This window comes from Cyphomyrmex costatus, unplaced genomic scaffold (assembly GCF_001594065.2).
Source record: "Cyphomyrmex costatus isolate MS0001 unplaced genomic scaffold, Ccosl1.0 scaffold273, whole genome shotgun sequence".
NCBI classification, from domain to species: Eukaryota; Metazoa; Arthropoda; class Insecta; order Hymenoptera; family Formicidae; genus Cyphomyrmex; species Cyphomyrmex costatus.
This window is the reverse complement of record NW_017276833.1, coordinates 66,211-88,996: the sequence shown is the minus strand read 5'-3', so window position 1 is coordinate 88,996 and position 22,786 is coordinate 66,211. Positions and strand designations below refer to the sequence as shown.

The 22,786-nt window shown below is 33.8% G+C and overlaps 2 protein-coding genes across 2 annotated transcripts; one reads left to right on the top strand and one right to left on the bottom strand.

The window, feature by feature from the left end:
* Nucleotides 1-3,960: 3,960 nt before the first annotated feature.
* LOC108774714 (Succinyl-coenzyme A synthetase beta subunit, GDP-forming) lies at nucleotides 3,961-15,247 on the bottom strand. Its single transcript, XM_018540875.1, has 14 exons — nucleotides 14,315-15,247; nucleotides 13,833-14,211; nucleotides 13,645-13,747; nucleotides 12,927-13,399; nucleotides 12,489-12,767; nucleotides 11,805-12,254; nucleotides 10,904-11,619; nucleotides 10,219-10,661; nucleotides 6,168-6,373; nucleotides 5,877-5,976; nucleotides 4,993-5,588; nucleotides 4,471-4,605; nucleotides 4,270-4,398; nucleotides 3,961-4,117 (listed from the first exon to the last, which is right to left on the bottom strand). Exons 1-14 carry the CDS (start codon nucleotides 15,128-15,130, stop codon nucleotides 4,005-4,007), a joined length of 4,938 nt encoding a protein of 1,645 aa, XP_018396377.1. The 5' UTR covers nucleotides 15,131-15,247; the 3' UTR covers nucleotides 3,961-4,004.
* Nucleotides 15,248-15,946: 699 nt separating this feature from the next.
* Nucleotides 15,947-20,138, top strand: LOC108774768 (26S proteasome non-ATPase regulatory subunit 2). The gene is made up of 5 exons (XM_018540953.1): nucleotides 15,947-15,975; nucleotides 16,082-16,261; nucleotides 16,611-17,341; nucleotides 17,703-19,273; nucleotides 19,552-20,138. The coding sequence occupies exons 2-5, from the start codon at nucleotides 16,184-16,186 to the stop codon at nucleotides 19,851-19,853; spliced, it is 2,682 nt and encodes an 893-aa protein (XP_018396455.1). The 5' UTR covers nucleotides 15,947-15,975; nucleotides 16,082-16,183; the 3' UTR covers nucleotides 19,854-20,138.
* The last annotated feature ends 2,648 nt before the right edge of the window (nucleotides 20,139-22,786 follow it).

Genomic DNA, 22,786 nt, shown 5'->3' with positions numbered 1-22,786 from the left:
GCGTGAGAGGCTTCGAACTCTCGCGATAAAGAAAACACTTTTCTATACACCTAACACGATGATTTTATCTATAGAACAATTAAGAAATGATCAACGCGCGGAAAAAGAAAGACACATTTCAGAATTACTTTTTCATATACAAAGCACGATGATCCGTGAAAACTGAAATACTTGCTAGTCATGATTTAAGCATTTCTAGAATTGCGTACAACACACAATCTCATAAACTCGACGTCTTCTCTCTGAAAAAAAAGTTGATATTGATCTATCAAAGACATGCTTTTCACTCCTTTAAATTCACTCTACTATAAGCACTTCATTGATGAGATATATTAAATATTAAATTGTATTAATATGCATTAGCATCTTGGGACAATGTTGTCCAATATAAAGTCAGTATATCAGTTATAAACAAATTATTTATAAAATATTTTTGATAAATAAATATATTATCAATATTGCATACTGTAATATCAATATTTAATAACATTTAAAATGATGATTGAAATTATTTCGTTTAACATTCTGCATAGCTGTTACCATACACTTTTTTTCTAATGTTATACGTTATATATATATATATTATATATACTGTAAAATTTCAAAAATAAACGCGCATTTATCGATAAAAGGTGTAAGTGAGGTGTAAATTGCTCTGTCTCCGTCTTTCACTCTCGCGGTTGATCAGCCGTTCAAAAATTAATCATAAAATCGGAGCAGCGAGATCAAAATCGAACGTCAACGCGGATCTTACATGCACACGGTGTGCGACGATCTTTTTAAGACCCAGATCGATCGACGGCGCTCTCGATCGGCACGGCGCGGTTCGCAGGCGATTACTGACGTTCACGCCGTCCGCGAACCGGGGAGTCACAAACACACGTCTTAAGAAAAGTCAGGCCGGCTGCACACCGTCGAGTAAACTTGCACGAGTGCAAGGCTTGCGCAAGTTACACTCGAATGAATTTACTCGAATCCCAGTAAAAACGAAGTTACGTATAATGTACCTGCGTTAGTCCCAATTTCCCAATTTAATAAAATATAATTGTAACGTAACATGCATACATTATACCTTGTTGAGTGGGAAATAAACAACTAACCGGTACGTTACATGTAACTTGTGTTCACTGGGATGTGTGTAGCCGGCCTTACTCGGATCCGTAAAGTTATCCGAGAATAGTATCGTGCTCCCTCGTTGCTCCCCCTCGACCGAGGGGTAGGGGGTCGGTCTATATATATACGCACACGTATGTATATCGGGGGAAGCTCTCTCCCCGCGTCCCGACGCCGCCCCGCGACGCCCACTCTCCCCCTTGGGAAACGCAGCGTGTGCGAGAAGGATCGGGTTTAAATTCGTACATACGGAGGAAACAAAACGAAACGAGTTGGTTATCCGCTGGCTGACACTGAAAGGAAAACTTAGACGGTCATTGTTACACGCTACGCACTGTACACGTGATATTTAAGTTCTTTCGTCATTCGGAGGAACCCCGTCTCCCCTATAATAAGATAGTGGTTTTAGCGGTTGCCTCAGAGTTTCCTTTCTGGAGAAACAAGCAGTGCGCTTCAACATCAATTATCAATACAAACTATTACACGACAAACTATTCGTCTGTATTATTTTAATTAATTTATTCAGAATTAAATTAATTTCTCTTGCCAACTTGTTAACACCTGGTGGAAACATCTTATCCTCTTTCAAGACACCACCGAAATGTTTAGAAAACGAAAAGTGACGGAATGATTAATCAAGATAGAAAAAGATTTAGTTTTGAAGCAAGATATCCTTTTGCACTTCCCTTCCTCTCCTCCCAAAACTTTTTTCCGATTTACGTTTAATGTTTTACGATTCTGCATGCCTAGCTATAAAAAGTACAACCTACTAACGAGCGCTTTCCGAAAGGTGGAAAAAGCCGGTATGAGTCTTATGTTAAAAATCACTGCCCATATATGGACCGCTCTCTCAAGCGAGCGCCGCGCGTTCAAAGCAAGTTATTGCTTCTGTCCACCGAAAGAGTTTCTACATATAAAGACGTGGAGACCATACTTGGACGAAAAGTCGATTGCGCATTAAGGCTCTTGCTCTTCCTTTCGCGACGGCCACGAGCGATCGGTAGGCCTTGAATACGGAATACAGTCTCCAATAATGTTCCAGACATGAAGATTATTCGTTCCACCAGAATTCGGAAATTTGATCAGCTGTTTGTATTTTTCAATGATGACTGTTAGCACGATTCATTAAAAATGATGAATTCACCGCCTCAGACTTGAGTATCGTTTTCGATCTAATAATGTTCGATGATATGAAAAAAATACTGTGTAAATCGAACATTCAAAGTAGAAAAATGTATTAAAATCTACAATAAAGCTGCGAGGGGTGCGCTGATATTGAGTATCTTAGTATCAGCGTACCCCTCGTCCTGATGAAGTGAACGGCATGGTTCACGAAACGTTGGCATCAATAATGAAGAAAGACGCGGCGACAAACCTTCTAGTATAATTAAAATAAAAATTGTTAGAAATGTGCAGGAAATTTAAAGTGTAAATAATAAAATTGAAAGAAATATATATCATATATATACATATATATCTCTCAAAATTTTACTAAAAAGATTTAAAAGTAATATTTATTTTAAAAGTATATATAATAGTGAGGCTCCTTACAAATAAAACAATTTAGAAAATAAAAGGACTCAGAGCCAGTTAAGTAAAAGAAACATTTTAATCGCAAATAAAAATGATGGTCTTATATATGTATATACAAATAATATTTCTTACAAATTTAAATTTAAACTCAAACGTTTCGACTCCGATCGGGTCATTCTCAATGTTACAGTAATATTGTAGTTATAATCGCAAAGTGAACTATTAAAATCTATTGTAAACATTTCTTCTTGTCATGTGTCATAAGGTTGTGTGTCAATAAATAAAAATAATCTAATTTACTATTGAATTCTCTCAGTAAAGATACGAATAAAAAAATTTTTAGTTTCTTTTTAAAATTTCTTTTACTTAACTGGCTTTAAGTCCTTTTATTTTCCAAATTGTTATATTTATTTTATTTTTCAATGAATTTAAATTCTAATAAAAAGTAATCTGTACTTATAATTACAAAATTAAAGAAGAATATAAATGTACATATCAGACGTATACATACATACATATATATACATGCAGGAGCAATTCAATAACGCCGCCAGATTCAACTACGTGGAATAATGCAATTATTTGTTCATTGTTTTTAACAGTGTTAAATTAACAGAGTACGTAAAAACAAATTATATAATTGCACAATAAATCAACACATAAATTATAATTAAATAACAATAAGCAAATAAGGATGTCCTACATAGAGTTCATCATTCAAATTAACTGTGAAGAGATAAATCAAGATTAAATCAAAATTTATAAGCCTGCATTCAAGATTACTTCAGAATCCATGTACCTAGATTTGAAAATTAAATATCTTAATAAGCAATTTAATTTACATTTAATTTAAATTACACAAGTATAATGCAACATAATAATACACATTCCGATTCTCATTTTACAGGATTGCGTTTAACAGGATTAAAATATTTCAAAGTTTAACGGGACAAAATATTTCAAGATTCTAGTAACAATTTTACTTCATACATTAGAGAATGGCAGATAGCTACAATCTTCGTATATATGATCTTCGAAATATCAATCCAATATTAATAGAAACGCAATCGAAATGTATATGCTACTATAGATGATAAATTGAAAGCGAGGTTTACGACAAGTTCAACAATGATACGCAATGCGTAGCATTTTAACATATGTTGAATACGTAAAAATCAAATACTATATAAAACAATCGACATATTCGCACGGGATATTCTATTAATTATGAAAAAGTCGTATAAACAATTCCCTTATCCCAAGTTATTTCATGTAAAGTTATTCTTTCTTTACATTAAAAACACAAGTTCCAGTCTTAAAAAAATATAAACCGACATTGTATCGTCGTACTGATACGATTATGATTTTACAGAGATTACCGCTTTTTTTGCCGCCTCATCCAAATTGTTCGCTGTAAGGATAGGCAATCCAGATTCAGACAAAACTTTTTTGGCTTCAGTCACATTAGTACCTAAAAAATAAATCACCAAAAAATAAAGTTATATACAACAAATGAAAATAAGTATACCATAAAATAATAGAATTTATAGATAAATATAATAAGAATTAATAATAAGAATTAAGCTTAAAAAGGAGATAAATAAAAGGAGACAGAGTACTTACCTTCTAGTCTTACAACAAGTGGTATTTTAAGTCGTAAATTTTGCGATGCTGCGATAATTCCTTTCGCTATCGTTACACAATTTACAATACCTCCAAAAACGTTAACGAGAATTACTTTGACTTTTGGATCTGACGAAAAAAAAAAAGAAATCAGTTTATATTTTATGCTTGTATACTTAAATAATCCTATATGTTACGTACCTTCACTGAGAATCCTAAATGCCTGAAAAACTTGGTCTTCTTTCACATTACCGCCAACGTCTAAGAAATTAGCTGGTGATCCTCCATTTAACTTAATAATATCCATTGTAGCCATGGCTAGACCAGCTCCATTTACTACACACGCAAATGTAAAACATTTTTGTTTGTACATTAATTGCTTATACACACACACACACACACAATATGTTAGAATTAACACACGCACATACACATGCGCGCGCATGTTAATTCTAATAACAGTTGTATATATAGGTATAACAACGTACTAACATATGATATTATTTTTTAATTTTCAATTTACTTATTTGTTGAGTAACCGAAAGTAATTGTAAAGATCTGTATAAAAATGCTATTTAATTATAAAGCCTAATTACAAAGTTCTGGGAACTGTGATAGATATTGAGTGTATCAAACTTTTTAACACAAAATGTGAGCAACATATTATAACGCTCATGGCAATCAATGATTAATGTAAACATTAATTAACATTAAATACTTTACCTAAACATCCTATATTACCATCCATGCCAATATAATTTAAATTAAATCGTAACGCGTCCACTTCTCTGGGATCTTTCTCACTGGTGTCTTCTAAGGCAAATAAATCTTGTTGTCTAAATTGGGCATTATCGTCGAATGCAATTTTTGCATCTACTGCTACTACTTGCTTGTCTGTCGTCTCCACTAATGGATTTATTTCAACTTGCAGAGCATCAATATCCACAAATAATTTCCAGAGATTTTTCAATTCATATATGGCTTTTTTTAGAATATCCGTATCAGAAAATCCCAGAAAAACGCACACGTCCTTTGCTATTTCGTCATCAATCCCATGATAAATGTCTAACGTAATAGTTTTAATTTGTTCAGGATGTTTCTCCGCAACTGTCTCAATATCCATGCCACCCGCTGGAGACGCTATCAGCACAGGACCATTATGCTGACGATCCATAAGAATACAAACATAAGTCTCACGTGCAATGTCCACTGACTCAGCTATCATAATTTTCTGTACCAATATGCCATCTTTTGAAGTTTGTTTAGTGATGAGCCGATGACCTAACATATTCTTCACATAATTTATAACAGCATTACGGCTATCGAAAGAGAAAGAAAAAACTAAAATAAATCATAAAAAAACAAAATATTATTTATCATCTCATAAAAAAGATATATAAATTACATATCACCATCTTAATAAAAGAAATAGAACAGAATAAAAAATACTATTATCTCTTATTAATTTTTAAAATGTTTTCTAAAATTAAATAAATATTATATTTGAAGAATAAATTATGATAAAAATTTATCTCTAAGAATGAATAAAATACTCCATTTAAGAAATATTAAAAACAAATAATTAATTAAATTACATCAATACTTACTCTTTAGTAAGATGTACACCTCCCTTAAATCCATTATCAAACCAGCCTTTACCACGACCACCAGTCAAGACTTGAGCCTTGATAACAAACTCATCAGTGTCTGCAAGAAACAGAAAGCTGCAAAATACACATAGTTAAGTCGGCTCCTACGTAAATTATCAAATTACAGATGACTCCTAATAGATGTAAACTTCGTATGGATTACAAGAAAAGGAAAAAGCGTAATATTGTGCATTGCGAGCTCTAACTCAAAATGTGATGAAATGATGTGAAACATTCTGAAACACTCACGCAGCTTCTCCAAGGCAGAATTCGTTTGAGTTAGGTTATCCACGATAGCAAAGTTTTGCACTGATATGCCAGAGTCTCGCAGGAGCTCCTTGCTCTGATATTCCAGTAGATTCAAGTTTCTCGCGTTCGACACGCAAGTGATCCTCACGTTCCTGAGCAGCTGCGCCGAGAGCATTGAGCGGCCGAGTACTTGCAGCATGATTAACCTCCAAAAATGCACAGAACGAGAAAGAAGTCTTGTTCTCGTGAATCACAATCGGAGCGTCGACAATTTAGATAATTAATTTCCTTTAGCGTCCCAGTTATCAACGTCGCAATTAATATCGTTACCTCATTCCTAATGTTTTGACGAGATAATAGCCGGCTATCAAGTTGAACTTGTCTGTCGCGCGTGACCAGGGACCACGCGTTCTAAAATCGATATCTCGTCTTGAATGGCAAAGAAATGGCAAAGGGGAAAAAAAACACCCCACGTGACTACGGGTTGCGCGCTCTGGCTCTGTTGCTTCTTCTTCTTCTTCTACCTTCGCCATACCACATCAAAATGTGTGGCGTCGAGTGGCTCACCGCTCGGTACGAATGACTCGCGATCTGTAGACCCGAGTTCAATCCCACGTGTTGCGCCCAAACGCGAGATTTTTCGCGTTTAATGAGCCAAAAAATGGTGGCTCTACCTGGTGGAATCCCTAATACTACTTGATCTATAATTGTCAACCGACATTTTCGATCTGAAGTTCACCAAGGAAGTTTACGGCAAAAGATGGAAGAATCAAGTTTAATTTAAAAATATCTCTGTTTCGATTACGTTTCAATTCAGAGTCTAATCGGGACTGAGATGTTTATTAATTAAGCTTGATTCCTCCATCTTTTGCCGTAACTTCCCTTGGTGAGCTTTTGTCAATTGTGAAAACAATTGCTGTGACATAAATAACTGTATGCGTAAAAAATATTTTATCTCCACAAATTATATTGCTTAATATTATTAATATTACTATCATTTATTTATTTATGATCAAACGAATATGTAGGAATGCTTAATTGATGTGTTCTTTAGTTTAATACAGATTTATTTTTTATATAGAAGTTTTGTGCATAAAAGTGCACGAAGGATACGTGTAAGTACAGTTCAGAATTGTTCGGGAACACGAAAGTACACGTCACACGTATGATCACTGCATGAGCTTGAGCATTTTTAAGTTATTATTCGGCCGGGGCAAAAGTGTTTTTACCTTTGAAACCTGCCAATTCTCTACCACCAAGATTGTACGGTCTGTGAAAATGTATTTTTAATTAATTTATGAAACATAATATATAATATAAATAGTTTTTATTTATACTATATAATACAAAAATGTATTTTTAATTAATTTACGAGATATAACGTTATATAATATAAAAAGTTTTTGTTATATACAAATGAACAGAAAATATTTAAATTTATGTTCTATATATTTATTTTTCTTCCTATTAATTTTATTTCATTAATCGTTATAATTAATTAAACATTAAATGTAAGGAATTTTTTATCATATATATTATTTTAATGTTTTGCATATAAAGATCATATTTATTTATTGATTTATTCTAAAACAATTTTAGAGAACCAATCAAAACTGGATATCTTATGGCTAGACTCTGTTTAAAAGGTCTCTTGCATCCAGAAGTACAACCGCTCACTGAGCGTTCAGTGAGCTTTTTTTATCTGCAGATTGGCATATTCCATTAGATCTAAAAATATAAACCAAATAGGTACAAGAGCTCACTGAGCAGTCGTACTAGATGCACCCAATATAAATGATATGAGACATCCTTTTCCTCCTCAATACCAATATAAAATATTGTTGCTTATCGTTACCGGATGGAGTACATAAAAAAGGTACAAATAATTGAAAATATATAGGTATGTTATAAAACTGTTACAAAAAGTAAAGAACAAATACGGTTGTAAAAAATGTATATTATATACGACGTGTGTGTAATATATATATATATATCTGCGATACATGTATATAATAATGTATAAAATAAGAAAATATTAAATTGGAGAAATTGATATTGCTACTAGTGTCTATTACTACTAATTACTTCTAATTAAGCAACCAATATAGTAATCAGCAAGTAGAGCGATTCTATCATTCTCTTATTCATTATTTGCATTGCATATGAACTAAACGCTATTTGAGTCAACGTGATGCTACAAATGCTTTAAAGTGTTCTTTGATCAATCAATTAATAAAATTCTTTCTTATGATTCTTGTTTAGTCAATGAAATGTTCTAAAGCATTCAGTAGTAAGAGTTTGACTGCATCCTTAAATATAATAATATAAATTAATAAACACATTTATGAATTTCGTTGTATACTAATATAAAAAAACATATATCAAAACATACACGTTCTTTAAATATTGTAGATAATACAATAATCAAATAGTAATATAATATTTGATATACTTATTTATATCTTATAGAAGAACACTTGGTGAACACTATTATGGTTTATAAAAAAAAACTTATGTATCCTTGAATTATTTTAATACCTGTATTACTTTTTCCAATTTTTCAATCGAATAAATAATGCATATATATATATATATACACATACACAAATTTATTAAAGAATAATATATAAAATATTTTTAAGCACAATTTTGTAAAAAAATTATATCATATATATGTAATAATATTCAATTCAGTATCAATTAAAATTTTAATAATATAGTATTAGAATAATTCAATTATTAACAAATTCACAGTATTGTCAAAATTAGCCAAGTGTTCAATCTCTACTTTTGTATATATGGACGGAAAATTACGTTGTTTTTTATACTAGCATGTTACATCATTCTCATTTGTTATCAGTTATTATCAATTCTTAATCATTAGTAAAGTGTAGTATGTATATTAATATACATATTGTAGTATATAATGTTCATTAACATTAAATATATTTTTTACGAGTTAATTCTTTTACATCTTTCTATCAAAAATTTATAACTATCTATATTGCATTAGATCAAATGGCATTTATATATTTCGAGACATGCATATTTTGTTATCTTATTGTTAGATAGATTGTGTTTACAAAGCATCATAGCATAGCATAAACATTTATTATCAATGTGCTGTTATTTTTAACAAGTAGACTTATATAGTACAATTTGTACATTGTGAAGTGTGAATATGTTCACAAATTTTTTTATAAATTGCTGATTTAATAATCTGTGTAGAAATTTAAATCCCAAAACTCTATCTCTTTGAACTATTTTTAGAATATTATTCAACGTATATGTAATATATTCAAAATTATTTTGCTTATTTCAAAAATATACCATGGAATGAGGTAGAATATTATTATAAAGTTACAAGATACAGATTTTGTGGAAAAAAAAGACCGGACATTTAACATTTGAACTATGTATGAATTTTATAAGAATGACAATAAAAAAAGTATATACATATATGAATAAAAATAAATATATATAAATTTTGCGTATGTTATTTGCTACTTCGTATATATATGTATTTATACGTACATAATTAGCTGCATGATAAAAAAAGAATACTTGGTGAGTTTTAAAGTATTGTCATACATATTGTATATGCCGAAAGATATATATTATAACATATAGAGTATCTTTTTATCATGTAGAATAAAAATTATACTGAACTTACTGTATTATTTTTCGCAATATTTGGGTCAAATACAACAGATCGGTTTCAGTCTCCTTATAGTACATAATTATTAAAAAATAAGTTGCGGAACTACTCGAGTGCTATGTTGTTAAAATGGTAAGAACAAAAGCGACTACATCATTAAATCACACGACGTAGCAATATTAATTTTTAGTCCGTTAAAGATTAATCTAATAGATAATATTACTTCATTGGATAAAAAAGATCTTGTTAAGTCTCATTTAACATTTGTTTTTGTTAAATACTTTAGCTTTTCAGTTTAAGAGAACTGTACGAAATTATGATCATTAACCATTATAGAGCCTTCAATTACTAATTATTATATTATACTATACATAATCGTAGATTCGTAAAAGCAACAAGAAAACCATCCCCAGAGCGACGTCTAAGGTATTGTTTTCAGCGCTGCTCCTAAAGGCTTCAGTGTCACCCATTTGGAATGAATGAGTAGGACTTGACATTCGGCCGTCGCCACCGTTGCTGAATGCTAGCACTCTTAAACGATACCTCTTGCCTGGACTTAGATTGTTGATATAAGCCTCTAGCTTGGAACCACCTGGTACGATCGTGTCATTCGCCGTGCTCATGTCTTGATCGTATTCCCATACACGTATCTTATATCCAATCAACGGTTCTTCCTCCAGACTCGGTTGCACATAACGCCAGACAACTCTTATTGTTGATGGGTTTACACCATATACATTCACAGAGGATGGCGGTTTTTGCGGTGGTTTGCGATAAGTTCGCTCTAGGTACCGCTCACTCTCCGGACCTTCTCCGGCAGAGTTATAGGCCATTACCTTTAAGAAATTTATGATTTTCTCACTTAAGTTTTTACACAATTTATAAGTTTGTCAATATATTTTAAATTTTCTATCTGTTTACGTATTCTTTAAATAATATAACATGTAGTAAATATTTTAAACTATAAACACTTTGTAATTAAATTTTTTTAAGTACATTGTATTGTAAATTTATTAAGTATTCTTAGTAGTTCATGTAGAAATGTAAATAAAAGGCTTTGTATCTTTTTTAACTTTACCTTTACTTGATAATATGTATCTGGCTGCAATCCAACAACAAGTGCCCAAGGACGAGTAGTGCGTGACAAGTAATAAGTAGCATCCTCTTCGGGAATAGTATTCTTCCAGTATTTGATTCTGTGACCGATCAGTTTGCCTCGCACTCGCTCGCGAGTCTGCTGAATAGGCTGCCAAGTGACGTTCAAGCTGGTGCTGTTGTAACCCAGGGAGTGCACTAATTGCGGCGCAACCTGTGGTTTGTCCTCCGCGCTGTAGATTGTCTCAATATTAGATACAGGTCCCTCGCCCATTTCATTGATCGCTTGTAGTTTCACTTCGTATTCTGTATAGTAATATTGCTGTGGAATCGACACGACACTGCTACCAATATTGCCGTATTCCCTCAGGGATAACGATTGAAATTCTTTTTCATATCCTTTGCGACGCCAGAATATCCTGTAATGGACTCCAGGAGCATTCTGATCGGACGAACTGAGAGGATCCCATGTAATCGTGAGATCACCAATTTTTCCTCCGCCACCGCTAATATTCGACGGTGCTTTCATAGGTTTGTCGGACGGAGTGCTGTATTGAGGTGAGGGTAATGATGGCGGGCCGTAACCAAATTCATTGAAGGCATGCACACGGAATTCGTAAGTAGAATAAGGATTCAGAACATTCTCCAGATTTGCCTCTTTTCGACCGTTGTATCTGTCTACTTCAAAAGCCGTAATATCTAAAAGCAGTCATATACATGTTCACATAGGGTAAGACTACACAGAGAAAATAAATATTATATAATGAAGAAGCATCTAATATTCAATTTGATATTGCAAGCATATTAAAAGTATCATAATTAATAAGTACTCGTTATCGAAAACATTTCTATAAGAAATCATGACTCTGAAATACCAAACTTACTTTCTGCAAGAGAAAACCATGTTTGATTCCAATTTGTTCGCGCACCGATTGTATACATATTTATTGGTCTGCCATTCGTGGCACCGTCACTCCACCGTAATGTGGCTGAAGTTTTGACGATATTCACAACTTGTACTCCACCAGGTGGTCCCGGTGGTCCTTGCACGATCAGATTAAGCTTGCTCGTTATTACGCCAACGGCGCTTTTCAAGATGCATTCGTATTCACCGGCTTCAGCGAATGTGGCATTTATAATACTTAAATATCCGCCATCGATATTTAATCGCGGATTATTCCGCAAATCCCGATCACGGATACGCATACCATTATGCGTCCAGATATATGCTACATCCAACATTTCGTCGATATGACCCAAACAATGTAATGTCAGATTATAATTATAATACAGAACTATTTGTGATGGCAATCTTTGGACAAACTGTGGTCCACCTATATGTAAACAATTTTATATAATTATGTGTATGTAATAAATTAATTGTTAACTATATAGAAAAACCAAATTTTTACAATGACACATATTTAAATATAAATAACATAAACAATAAATTTACTTTATGATAACCGACAATTTACTACAACCTGTTAATATCTTTTTGCATAAATATATATCTTCTTGTGAATTTAGGAAAATATGAGTATTTTCTTGAATATCAAATAACTTACGTAGCACGATCAATCGTCCACGAGTTTCATCATTGCCATACTGATTTGTCGCTGTGCACACATATGTCCCTTCATCATCTCGTGATACTGGACTGATGATTAGATTTCCAGTTTCTAGAATTCTTCTCCTACCGCCTGATCCGATTATGTTTCCATCTTTCTTCCAAATAAATTTCGGCCTGGGTGCAGCTTCTGGATTGCACACAATAGTAACGTTACCTCCTTCCGCCGCATATGTCTCAGATTCCATAGGCCGTTTCTTGAAGGAAGGCTTTAATGCTAAAATATCAAAGAGATATTATACAATATCATATATACTTGCATAATAACGCAAAGATCTAATGATCCGTTATTTTTATCTTTGCACTGCACAGTTGAATATTGAAGAAGTAGAATATATACATATAAATAAATAAATATATATATGTATATACTCACACAAGACTCTAAGTTGAGCCGATGAATACGTCGTTTTCAGCTGATTCCTCGCGCGGCATTGATACATGCTCTGATCTCTTTCAGCATCCACATGGCGTATATTTAGTACATTATCTTGTATAGTATAACGATCTCTATCTTCAGGTGGTAGAGTATACATGTCCAACAGTTCTCCATTTTTAAACCAACTGTAAGTGACATCTGGTATGCCAAATGCTTCACAGGTCCAAGTTAAATCCGCATGATCATCTATGTGCTTATCAACCAAAGGAATGGTGAAATTAGGCATCGCCTGTATAGTCAATTGCACAGAATTTTCGATGGATAGTCTGTCGTTGTACACTCGACAAACATATTCGCCTTGATCCTCCACGCGCACACGAGGTAATATCAATACCCGATTGAAATTTGTGGTATATGCTCCACGTGGCAAAATAGCACCTCTTTTTGTCCAATTGTATGAAGGAACAGGGCTAGAAAAATTAATAATTTATTATATTCACAAATTCCATATGGAGAGATGAAACAAAAGGTTTTTTTCAACATATTTGCTTCAACAGGCTGCACCAATGATCTAAAATTGATAGATTTAAAAAAGTGACTTACATTACTATTGTTTTTATCCCTCCATATATAAGAAAAAACATATATATATATATATATATATATATATATATATGTAAAGGAAATATAAAATAAAGCATCAATAATAACTTACTATCCAAATGCAATGCATTCTAATCTAACAGTTTCTCCAGCTACTGGTGCTTCTGGAAATGCTTTTGGAAAATTATTTGGGAATTTCAACTGTTGGAAGGAAGCTGAAAAATTTAGAAAGTCATTATATTTGCTATGCCATCGATTTCTATTCTGTTAAATGCTTAAAATAAAACCCAAAGTAATTACAGTGCATGTCCACTTTCAATGGAAAGAATGGTCCATTACGTCCAATATCGAATGCAACATTCTGAACATAACATGCATAATTTGCTTGATCAATTGTTTCCAATGCAGAAAAGTAAAGTGCTCCATCATTTGAGACAAATACGCGTTTATCCTCCTCGACGAAATTGGGAAAGTCATTACGCATCCAATAGTATGATATATCTGGGAAATGCTGTGGTGGATCACAGTATATTACTTTACCCCAATGATTATCTCCGCGTTCTTCAGAACGTTTTAAATTAAACTCATTGACAAATCCGAATGTCAGTTCAGCGCTCTCAGAAATAATCTTGCCAAATTTGTTAGATGCTTTACAATGATACAAGCCAGAATCTATTTTCTATAAATAATAAAATCATTGACATTCATTTAACTTATATATTAATTAAAAACAAGTTTTAAAATAATATATATTTTTTTTAAAGAAACTAAAAGATCTTTACTGAGTCTGGATCATAGATGATAAGTGTTCCACCGCTCACAGTAAATTTCTTGTTTGTGAGAGGATCAATTTTTGTTGCAACAAGTCGATCGTTTACATACGTCTCCTTGAACCATTCGTAAGTAGGTGTAGGATAACCACCTGCCAAACAACTTAGTGAGACATCATTTCTCACGCTTCTCTTTGACAGATCAAATACTTTGTTCATGGGCTGCTTTATAAAATATGGCCCCCTTGGTATTTGGAGAGGATTGTCAATGTCAATTCCATATTGATAAGTACGCTCCTCTTCTACCAAGTTGTGAAGTGTGGCAATAGGTGCTTCACAAATATATAACAATTCTTCTCTGCCAGTAACCTTCTCCAGTCCCCAACGCTGGAGACTATTGGAATAAGCATACGCTAAATAATCTCTTCCAAATATATTGTCCACAGGCTCAGGTAGAAAGGCATTATCCATGTTCAACAATGTCGTACTGTCTGCCTCATTTATCCATATACCACTCTGGAGTCTGATCCCAGTGTACCATCTACGATGTTGCGGATCTTGCCACAACAACTGGTAGAGCACGAACCCATGCTCTTCCATCGTATTAATGGTAAGCAGATCACTTTGGAATGCTTGGCAATTTTTCCGCGCATCTTCCCGTGGTCTCAGTGGGCTCTTGACAAAACGATAGCACGACTCTTGGAATCGTATCCAGTGCTGGGGACACTTGTACTCTTCTCCATACAGAATATTTTGTGCAAACGCGGGAAGTAAGAGGATTAGCGAGAACACCGCGGTGGTTAATAAAGGAGACATCATCGCGGACATCTTGTAATTATACAACAGACATTTTATAATTTTCAGATTCAATAGATTGGAGTATTTTATTAATCCTCGATCGAGACAATATCACAACATTGAAACGTAACTTCAGGAAATTCAACAGGACTGATAATCTCTTGAAGACACTCCCTGAAGATGAGAACACCTTGTTAATTCATGACATTCTTGTATGCATGTTTCGACACACGACAATTCGATCGAAGCATTCGCCGCAAACGTGGATACCGACTCACTTAAATGTACTAGATCTTATATATGACGAATAAGGTTTTCGACGAGAGATAAAAAAAATTAAAAAATACGTTAAATAAAACCACAAACTTTAAGTTAACAGCGACGCTAGTGACGCTACATCGCTAGCTAGACACTCCCTGTGACGAATGACGAACGGTTACGGAATTCAACGAATGTTGACGAATATTTAATTTTCGTAATTACACCTTGTACACTTTTTCCACGCGAAGTGCAGAAATATGCGTGTTGCATGAATTCCCCATTCTCTTCTTTTCTTTTTCTTTTTTTGTTCAAATAAGAAAAAAATACTGTTAAGCGGGGAGCACAGACTTTTGCATAACGCATAAACCATATACATAAAGAATTTGATTGGTCCATTGACTCATGCATAAGAAAATGGGCCAATGAAATTCCTTATGCACATGCTTTATGCGTTATGCAAAAGTCTGTGCTCCCCGCTTAATCCTTCTTGTCCTCTCACTTCACGGTAGAGAAGCATTTTGATTGGTTGATTCTCTTATGCGTCATGCATTATCTTTGTTATATGTTCAGTGTATCTACGGCTATGTTCAGATTCCCACCCGAGTGCCACTCAGGTATCCTTCTATCCTTATTGTTTGCCAAATGTTAAACAAGAATGACATGACACCCAGGGAGCACTCGGGTGGGAATCTGAACACGCTGTATGATGGTGACTCGCAGAACCTCTTGAATACTCATCTTAACCTCAAATCTTAAAGTAGAAAATTAAAGCAGAAATAGTCTATTTGTTTCGTATATTTGTGTATAAAGTAAGTGAATAAAATGCCGGAAAGCATCAAAACGGAAACAAAACCTGTTAAAGAAGTGAAGAATGGCAAAGAAGACGATAAAAATGAACTGGTAAGAAATTAACCTGCCTCAGATACTGTTGTATTGTTATCGAACAGCGACAATCTACATTTGTAATTCCTACGTCAATATATAAATAGAATTATTAATTCAACATTTCTTATAATTTTAACTAAGTTATCTTTGTCTTATAATAACTTATTAAATAGTTCGCTATCCTTGCAATTTCTTTTGGTTTTTTTTTTTTAATAATGATTTCTCCTTATAAATGTGTATTTCTTAAAACGTACTCATATTTTCTTATATTTTAATTGTATATTTTAATATACAACCTAATATATTTAGTAAAAGATGTATTAATATATATAATATAAAATAAAAACTTGACTTTGTCTTCTAGTCAGAAGAAGATAAGCTTCTGCATGAAGAATTAACTTTGCTCGTGGAGCGTTTGCAAGATGCTAACACCAAACTACATTGTCCTGCCTTAGAATCCTTACGTTCACATATTCGTGCATCAACAACATCAATGACAAGTGTTCCAAAGCCATTGAAATTTATGCGACCTCACTATGATACTATGAAAAACATACATGAAAAAATGACCAATGTTAAAAATAAGGAATTGTGTTCAGATGTTATTTCCGTTCTGGCAATGACAATGGGCGAGGGCCGGGAGTGTTTAAAATATAGGCTGACAGGTTCAGCATTGGCAATAGGTGAATGGGGACATGAATATGTTAGACATTTGTCAGGAGAACTAGCAGGAGAATGGGACGAGGTAACAGGTGATAATGTTGAAGCAACAAACAAGAAGCTTATTGCGTTGGTGCATGAGATTGTACCCTACAACATGGCACATAATGCAGAAACAGAAGCATGCGATCTCCTAATGGAGATTGAGAGATTGGACTTGCTGGAACAGTATGTTGATGAAAGTGCTTATCAGCGAGTATGCCTTTATCTTACGAGTTGCGTATCATATGTAGCTGATCCAGAGAACAGCACCCTTCTACATGTCGCCTGCAAGTTGTATCGTAAATTTGGCCAATATCCGCAAGCAATTAGGCTAGCGATGCAACTGAATGATTTGCCACTCATCGAATCGATTTTCACAAACTGTCGAGATCTGTGAGTATAATCACTTTTTGTTTAGATATTTAACCCTTCGTATGCAGTTTAGTTTTAGAGTAAGCAAAATTTCACTCTCAAATTTGACTCTTGTTTTTGCTCAAATTTCAATTTTTATTAAATAAAGATTTTAACGATTGAGTTAAAAATTATTTGATAATGTAATAGAGATATTGAAAAATTTGAAAAGTAATTCTGAATTTTTTTGAAAGTTTAAAACAAAAAAACTTGAGCTGGACAAAAAAAGATCCAAATTGCAAACGGAGAGTTAATAATTTAGTTTTTTTTACTCAAAATTTAATTTAAGTTTAATTGATATTTTCCAAGCAGAAGGTTCAAATCTTCACGTTAATTTTTTTAGTTCTGTACAAAAGCAACTAGCTTTTATGCTAGGTCGTCAGCAAATCTTCCTGGAACTACACGAAGCTACGATAGAAGACGATGATCTCTTCGAGATAATGTCTAACTCTCATTTGAATAATCATTTCTTGAACTTGGCACGTGAATTAGATATAATGGAACCAAAAACACCTGAAGATGTCTATAAATCTCACTTGGAGAACTCGCGACCACCATTTGGTGGCGGCCAAGTTGATTCAGCACGGCAGAATCTTGCAGCAAGCTTTGTCAACGGTTTTGTAAATGCTGCGTTTGGCCATGATAAGCTGCTAATTGAGGACGGTAACAAATGGCTATACAAAAACAAGGAGCACGGAATGCTAAGTGCAACCGCATCTCTAGGCTTGATCCTACTATGGGACGTTGATGGCGGCCTGACACCGATTGATAAATATTTGTATTCGTCGGAAGATTATATCAAATCTGGTGCACTGTTGGCCTGTGGAATTGTCAATTGTGGCGTCAGGAACGAGTGCGATCCTGCCTTGGCTTTACTTTCCGACTACGTATTGCACAGTAGCAACACTATGCGCATCGGTGCTATTGTCGGTCTCGGTATTGCGTACGCCGGCTCCAACAGAGAAGGTGTGCTAGGTTTGCTGACACCGGTTCTCAGTGACACCAAGTCGAGCTGGGAAGTTTTGGGTATGACTGGTTTAGCATTAGGAATGGTTGCTGCCGGTTCTTGCAATGCTTATGTTACTACGGCGATTATGCACACGTTAATGGATAAGTCGGAATCTGATCTCAAAGATACATATGCGCGATTTTTAGCACTTGGTTTGGGATTGTGTTTCCTAGGCAAACAGGAAGCGGCAGAAGCAATTATAGCAGCTTTAGAGATCGTTCATGAACCATTCAGGTCGATGTCGACAACATTGGTGGAGGTGTGTGCATATGCTGGCACAGGAAATGTCCTCAAGATCCAACACTTGTTGCACATTTGCTCGGAGCACTATGAATCGAGCAACGAAAAGGAGGAAAAAAGCGAACGTAAAGACAAGGACAAGAAAGAGGAAAAGAAGGAAGAGAAAGAGAAAGATCTCAGTTCCAGACAAGCTATCGCTGTTCTTGGCATCGCCCTGATCGCCATGGGAGAGGAGATTGGTGCAGAGATGGCTTACAGAACATTTGGCCACTTGTTGCGTTATTGCGAGCCTGTGATTCGCCGTTCGGTACCGCTTGCCCTGGGTCTTATATCTGTATCGAATCCAAAATTAAACATCTTGGATACGCTGTCAAAATTCTCGCACGACAGTGATCCTGAGGTAGCGCACAACGCAATATTCGCCATGGGACTGGTCGGCGCTGGCACGAATAATGCGCGATTAGCCGCCATGCTAAGACAGCTGGCTCAGTTTCACGCGAAGGATCCCAACAATCTTTTCATGGTGCGCATCGCACAAGGCTTGACGCATCTAGGGAAGGGCACGCTCACTCTGTCGCCTTATCATAGTGACAGACAACTGCTCAGCCCTGTTGCTCTAGCCGGTCTTTTGTCGACGTTGATCGGTTTCCTGGACGTAAAAAATAGTGAGTATATATTCTTGATGCAACAGATGCAAAGATACGTTCTTCGATAACCGTATTTCACTACTAGCGACCAGATAAGCTACTCTTATCATGAAGATATAACAAGTTTGATAATCATTTTCCAGAGACCTTATAACAAAGAAGGGTCTTAAATATTTTCTTGTATCTCTACGATTGATCAATCAGTAATTCTTTAAATTCTTACAGATTTTCATATTAAAAACTATAATATCAGGGATACGACTTACTATTATTAATGTTATAATATATACTTTCAGTTATTCTCGGACGTTCACATTATCTCTTATATACGCTGGCTGCTGCAATGCAACCCAGAATGCTGGTAACATTCGATGAGGATTTGAATCCACTGGCTGTACCAGTGAGAGTCGGACTTGCCGTCGATGTTGTCGGCCAAGCGGGTAAACCGAAGACTATCACAGGCTTCCAAACACACACCACTCCGGTGTTGTTGGCATATGGTGAGAGAGCGGAGCTTGCAACCGAGGAGTATATACCACTGACACCAATTATGGAAGGTTTTGTAATCTTAAGAAAGAATCCAGACTTTATACCTTAGTCGTAATAATTTTGTCGATCATCAATGTACCTCGTACTGAACTACTTATAAGGCAGAATAATATAATAAAAATATCTCACACTTCATTTTACGTTACAAATATAACGCAGTATTCTCCACATAATTCTTGGAATGTAATTTTCTTACGGACTCTCTTCTTAACAAAACGACATGATGTAGTTCTAAGGAACAGGCTAGTGAGAGTCAACTTGGTTAATAGTAAGTTATAATCCTTTTATTCGTTTAGTGTAACAATTTGAATGTTTTGACTCTTTGGAGTCATCCTCAGCATATAATACTGCAATTCTCCTTCATATGATTGAGAGAATGTCACCATCAGATTTGATGTACAATCTAATTAAAATGTTAATTAAGATCTTAGTCATTTAACTAAAATTATTTTGGAAAAATGGTGACTTACCTCAAACATAAAAAAAAATCATATTGTAAAATAATGTATCAAAATTCACATCTTATATATGATAAAATCAGTTGTAATAATAATATATTTGATCATTTCACTTTAACGTTTAAGAATTAACTGATTTCAAACATTATTTTTGACCATCTTCGTCCAGTATTGAGACATTCTCCCAATTAAAGTCATCAAATTTTAATCGATGTTCAGTTATGACAGAATGAGCTCGTATTCCGATTAATGTGGTTACGATGCTTAAAAATTCTAATTTTTAGTTTCCTGCCTGTTTGTCCAACGTATACACTATATTTTTCTTTTTGTCTCGTGGGAGGACGTCTTTCTGTACTTTTATCAAGTTGTTTAATTTATTCACATTAGTAAACGTAATTTTTGCTGTAACGTTATTAATTCTTCTGAATTCATCAGAGATTCCTGAGATGTAAGGAAGAACAAACCACGAATTCTGAGATAAATTATTGTCTTTTACAGTTGTTTGTTACTTTTGTGAATCAACGTTTTAATTCTAGTATTAATATAGTTTTAAATATAAGATCTATGGGATAGTCATTTTTTTATTAAAGATTGACGATATGAATAAAGTTTTTTTGATGGTATTTTGAATCGGATAACATAAATGCTTTATCCGTTAAACTAACAATGATGCCTCTTTTGCGATAAAGGATGTACGGATAAATTATTAAGGGGGGTACTCCCAGAGGACGTGGGCTTATAATACCAATCAAATTCAATATTCTTGTCATTATTAATAATAATCGTAGTATCCAGAAAATTAATTCTACTGTTACTGATTTCCAGTGTAAATTCTATCATACAGAGAATAAAAAGCGTCAAAGGTAGATTCAACCTGATTTGACGGAATCGCCATAACAGTGTCATCGACATATCTGAAATAAAATAAAGGTTGGAATTCTAATTTCTCCAACGCTTTCAATTCCAAATCCCTCATCACCAAATCCGCTACTATTAGAGAGAAGCCCATAGGAGTTTCGAAATTTTGTCTATAGAAATTTCCATCAAAGCAAAAATAAGTCGAATTCAGAACCAATTTAACAGCTAATATAAATTCACCTCTTGGTATGTTCAATTTATCTTTAATAAAATTCCATTTTATTAAACGCGTCCCATAATATTTTTGTTACGTTGTGCAGAAAGGGATATAAGGCAATAATATATTTTCTATTTAATAGTAAAATGCATAGACTTTAATGTAAAAAATACTGGTATAATGTCTCTCTGGTAAAATCTCGTACGATACGAATTTTGTACGCTTTATACATCGTAAAAAAGAATATAAAACAACAGTATTTTATACTGCATTCTTAGCAATAACAGTACATCGGTGGACGTTCTTTTTCTATAAATACCAGTCAGGATGGACTCAAGTCTCACGTAAGTCATCATTGCCATTGTTGGCATAATTTAAGTCTGCATAACTTGTTGAATACAATGCGCGATAAATTTTGCTGAATATTACTTGCTGAATATCACCCGCGGATAAATTTTCTCTAAAATAGAAGCATTTGTATACATTGTAACAGTGATACATGTATAGTGTGTTAGAGTATTAATTTGATGACTCGGTTGTTATCGAGTATTGAGTTCAATTTGCTGTCTGGTGGAGCAGCCAGTTATGCAGACTTTTAATACAAATTATGGTATATCCTAGTATTTTCTATATTTTGCCATTATCTTTTTAACTAAAAAAGTGTAGTCTACCACGATCATGTTAGTTTGTTAAAATATACGTATCGCAATATACGTTATGCGCATAAACGAAAGTGTGTGTGGGTGTGTGTCAAGAAAATACATCAATCGTAAAACTTTAAATAATACTTTTATAAAAAAAAAAGCTTATACTACAGCTATATTATAATAATGTAGCTTTCTCATCGCAATTGCATAATTTACGTTTAACGTCTCTGTATAACGATACAACGAATGTTTACGACATTTTCATTTAATATGTTTAATATTGGCATCACATTAATACGGGCGCAACTGGAATTTATATACTCTCTTAAGGACATATTCCAAATTTCTCTCACTTTTGTTTCAATATTTTCATTGGGATGACTTTTTAAATAAATTAATAAAATTGAGATGTCACTGTATAAGAAAAATGCTTAAATATAATCGCATTGGAATAAAAAATAGAGATACAATAGAAAGTAACAATAAAAATGGTACTATAGATTCTCTATGTACATATTTTTAAAATTATTTTGCACAATTTGTAAAGTTTTATTGTTTTGGCATTGTCATTTGTGTAAATTATAATAAGTACGCTATATAAATCTATCAAAAAAAAAAAGAAAGAAAAGGATGACGTTTCTAAGAGTAAGTCATGGAACTTAGAGACCCTTTCTAATAAGAATTTGGACACGAGCCGTAGTTTTATATACAGGGTAATACTTTTAACAAAATTGATGAGAGGGAAAGACATTACTATTTCTTTCTCTTTATACTGTCATTTTCTTCTCTCTCTCTTTCTCTC

What these genes read in the sequence shown, in the direction of transcription:
- LOC108774714 (XM_018540875.1), bottom strand. Translation starts at nt 15,130, where the DNA reads ATGTCCGCGATGATGTCTCCTTTATTAACCACCGCGGTGTTCTCGCTA. An exon ending in TCATCTATGATCCAGACTCA is followed by an intron (nt 14,212 to 14,314) that starts GTAAAGATCTTT and finishes TATTATTTATAG; the next exon opens with AAAATAGATTCTGGCTTGTA. An exon ending in ATTGAAAGTGGACATGCACT is followed by an intron (nt 13,748 to 13,832) that starts GTAATTACTTTG and finishes TAAATTTTTCAG; the next exon opens with CTTCCTTCCAACAGTTGAAA.
- LOC108774768 (XM_018540953.1), top strand. Translation starts at nt 16,184, where the DNA reads ATGCCGGAAAGCATCAAAACGGAAACAAAACCTGTTAAAGAAGTGAAG. An exon ending in AAGACGATAAAAATGAACTG is followed by an intron (nt 16,262 to 16,610) that starts GTAAGAAATTAA and finishes TTTGTCTTCTAG; the next exon opens with TCAGAAGAAGATAAGCTTCT. An exon ending in TTCACAAACTGTCGAGATCT is followed by an intron (nt 17,342 to 17,702) that starts GTGAGTATAATC and finishes TAATTTTTTTAG; the next exon opens with TTCTGTACAAAAGCAACTAG.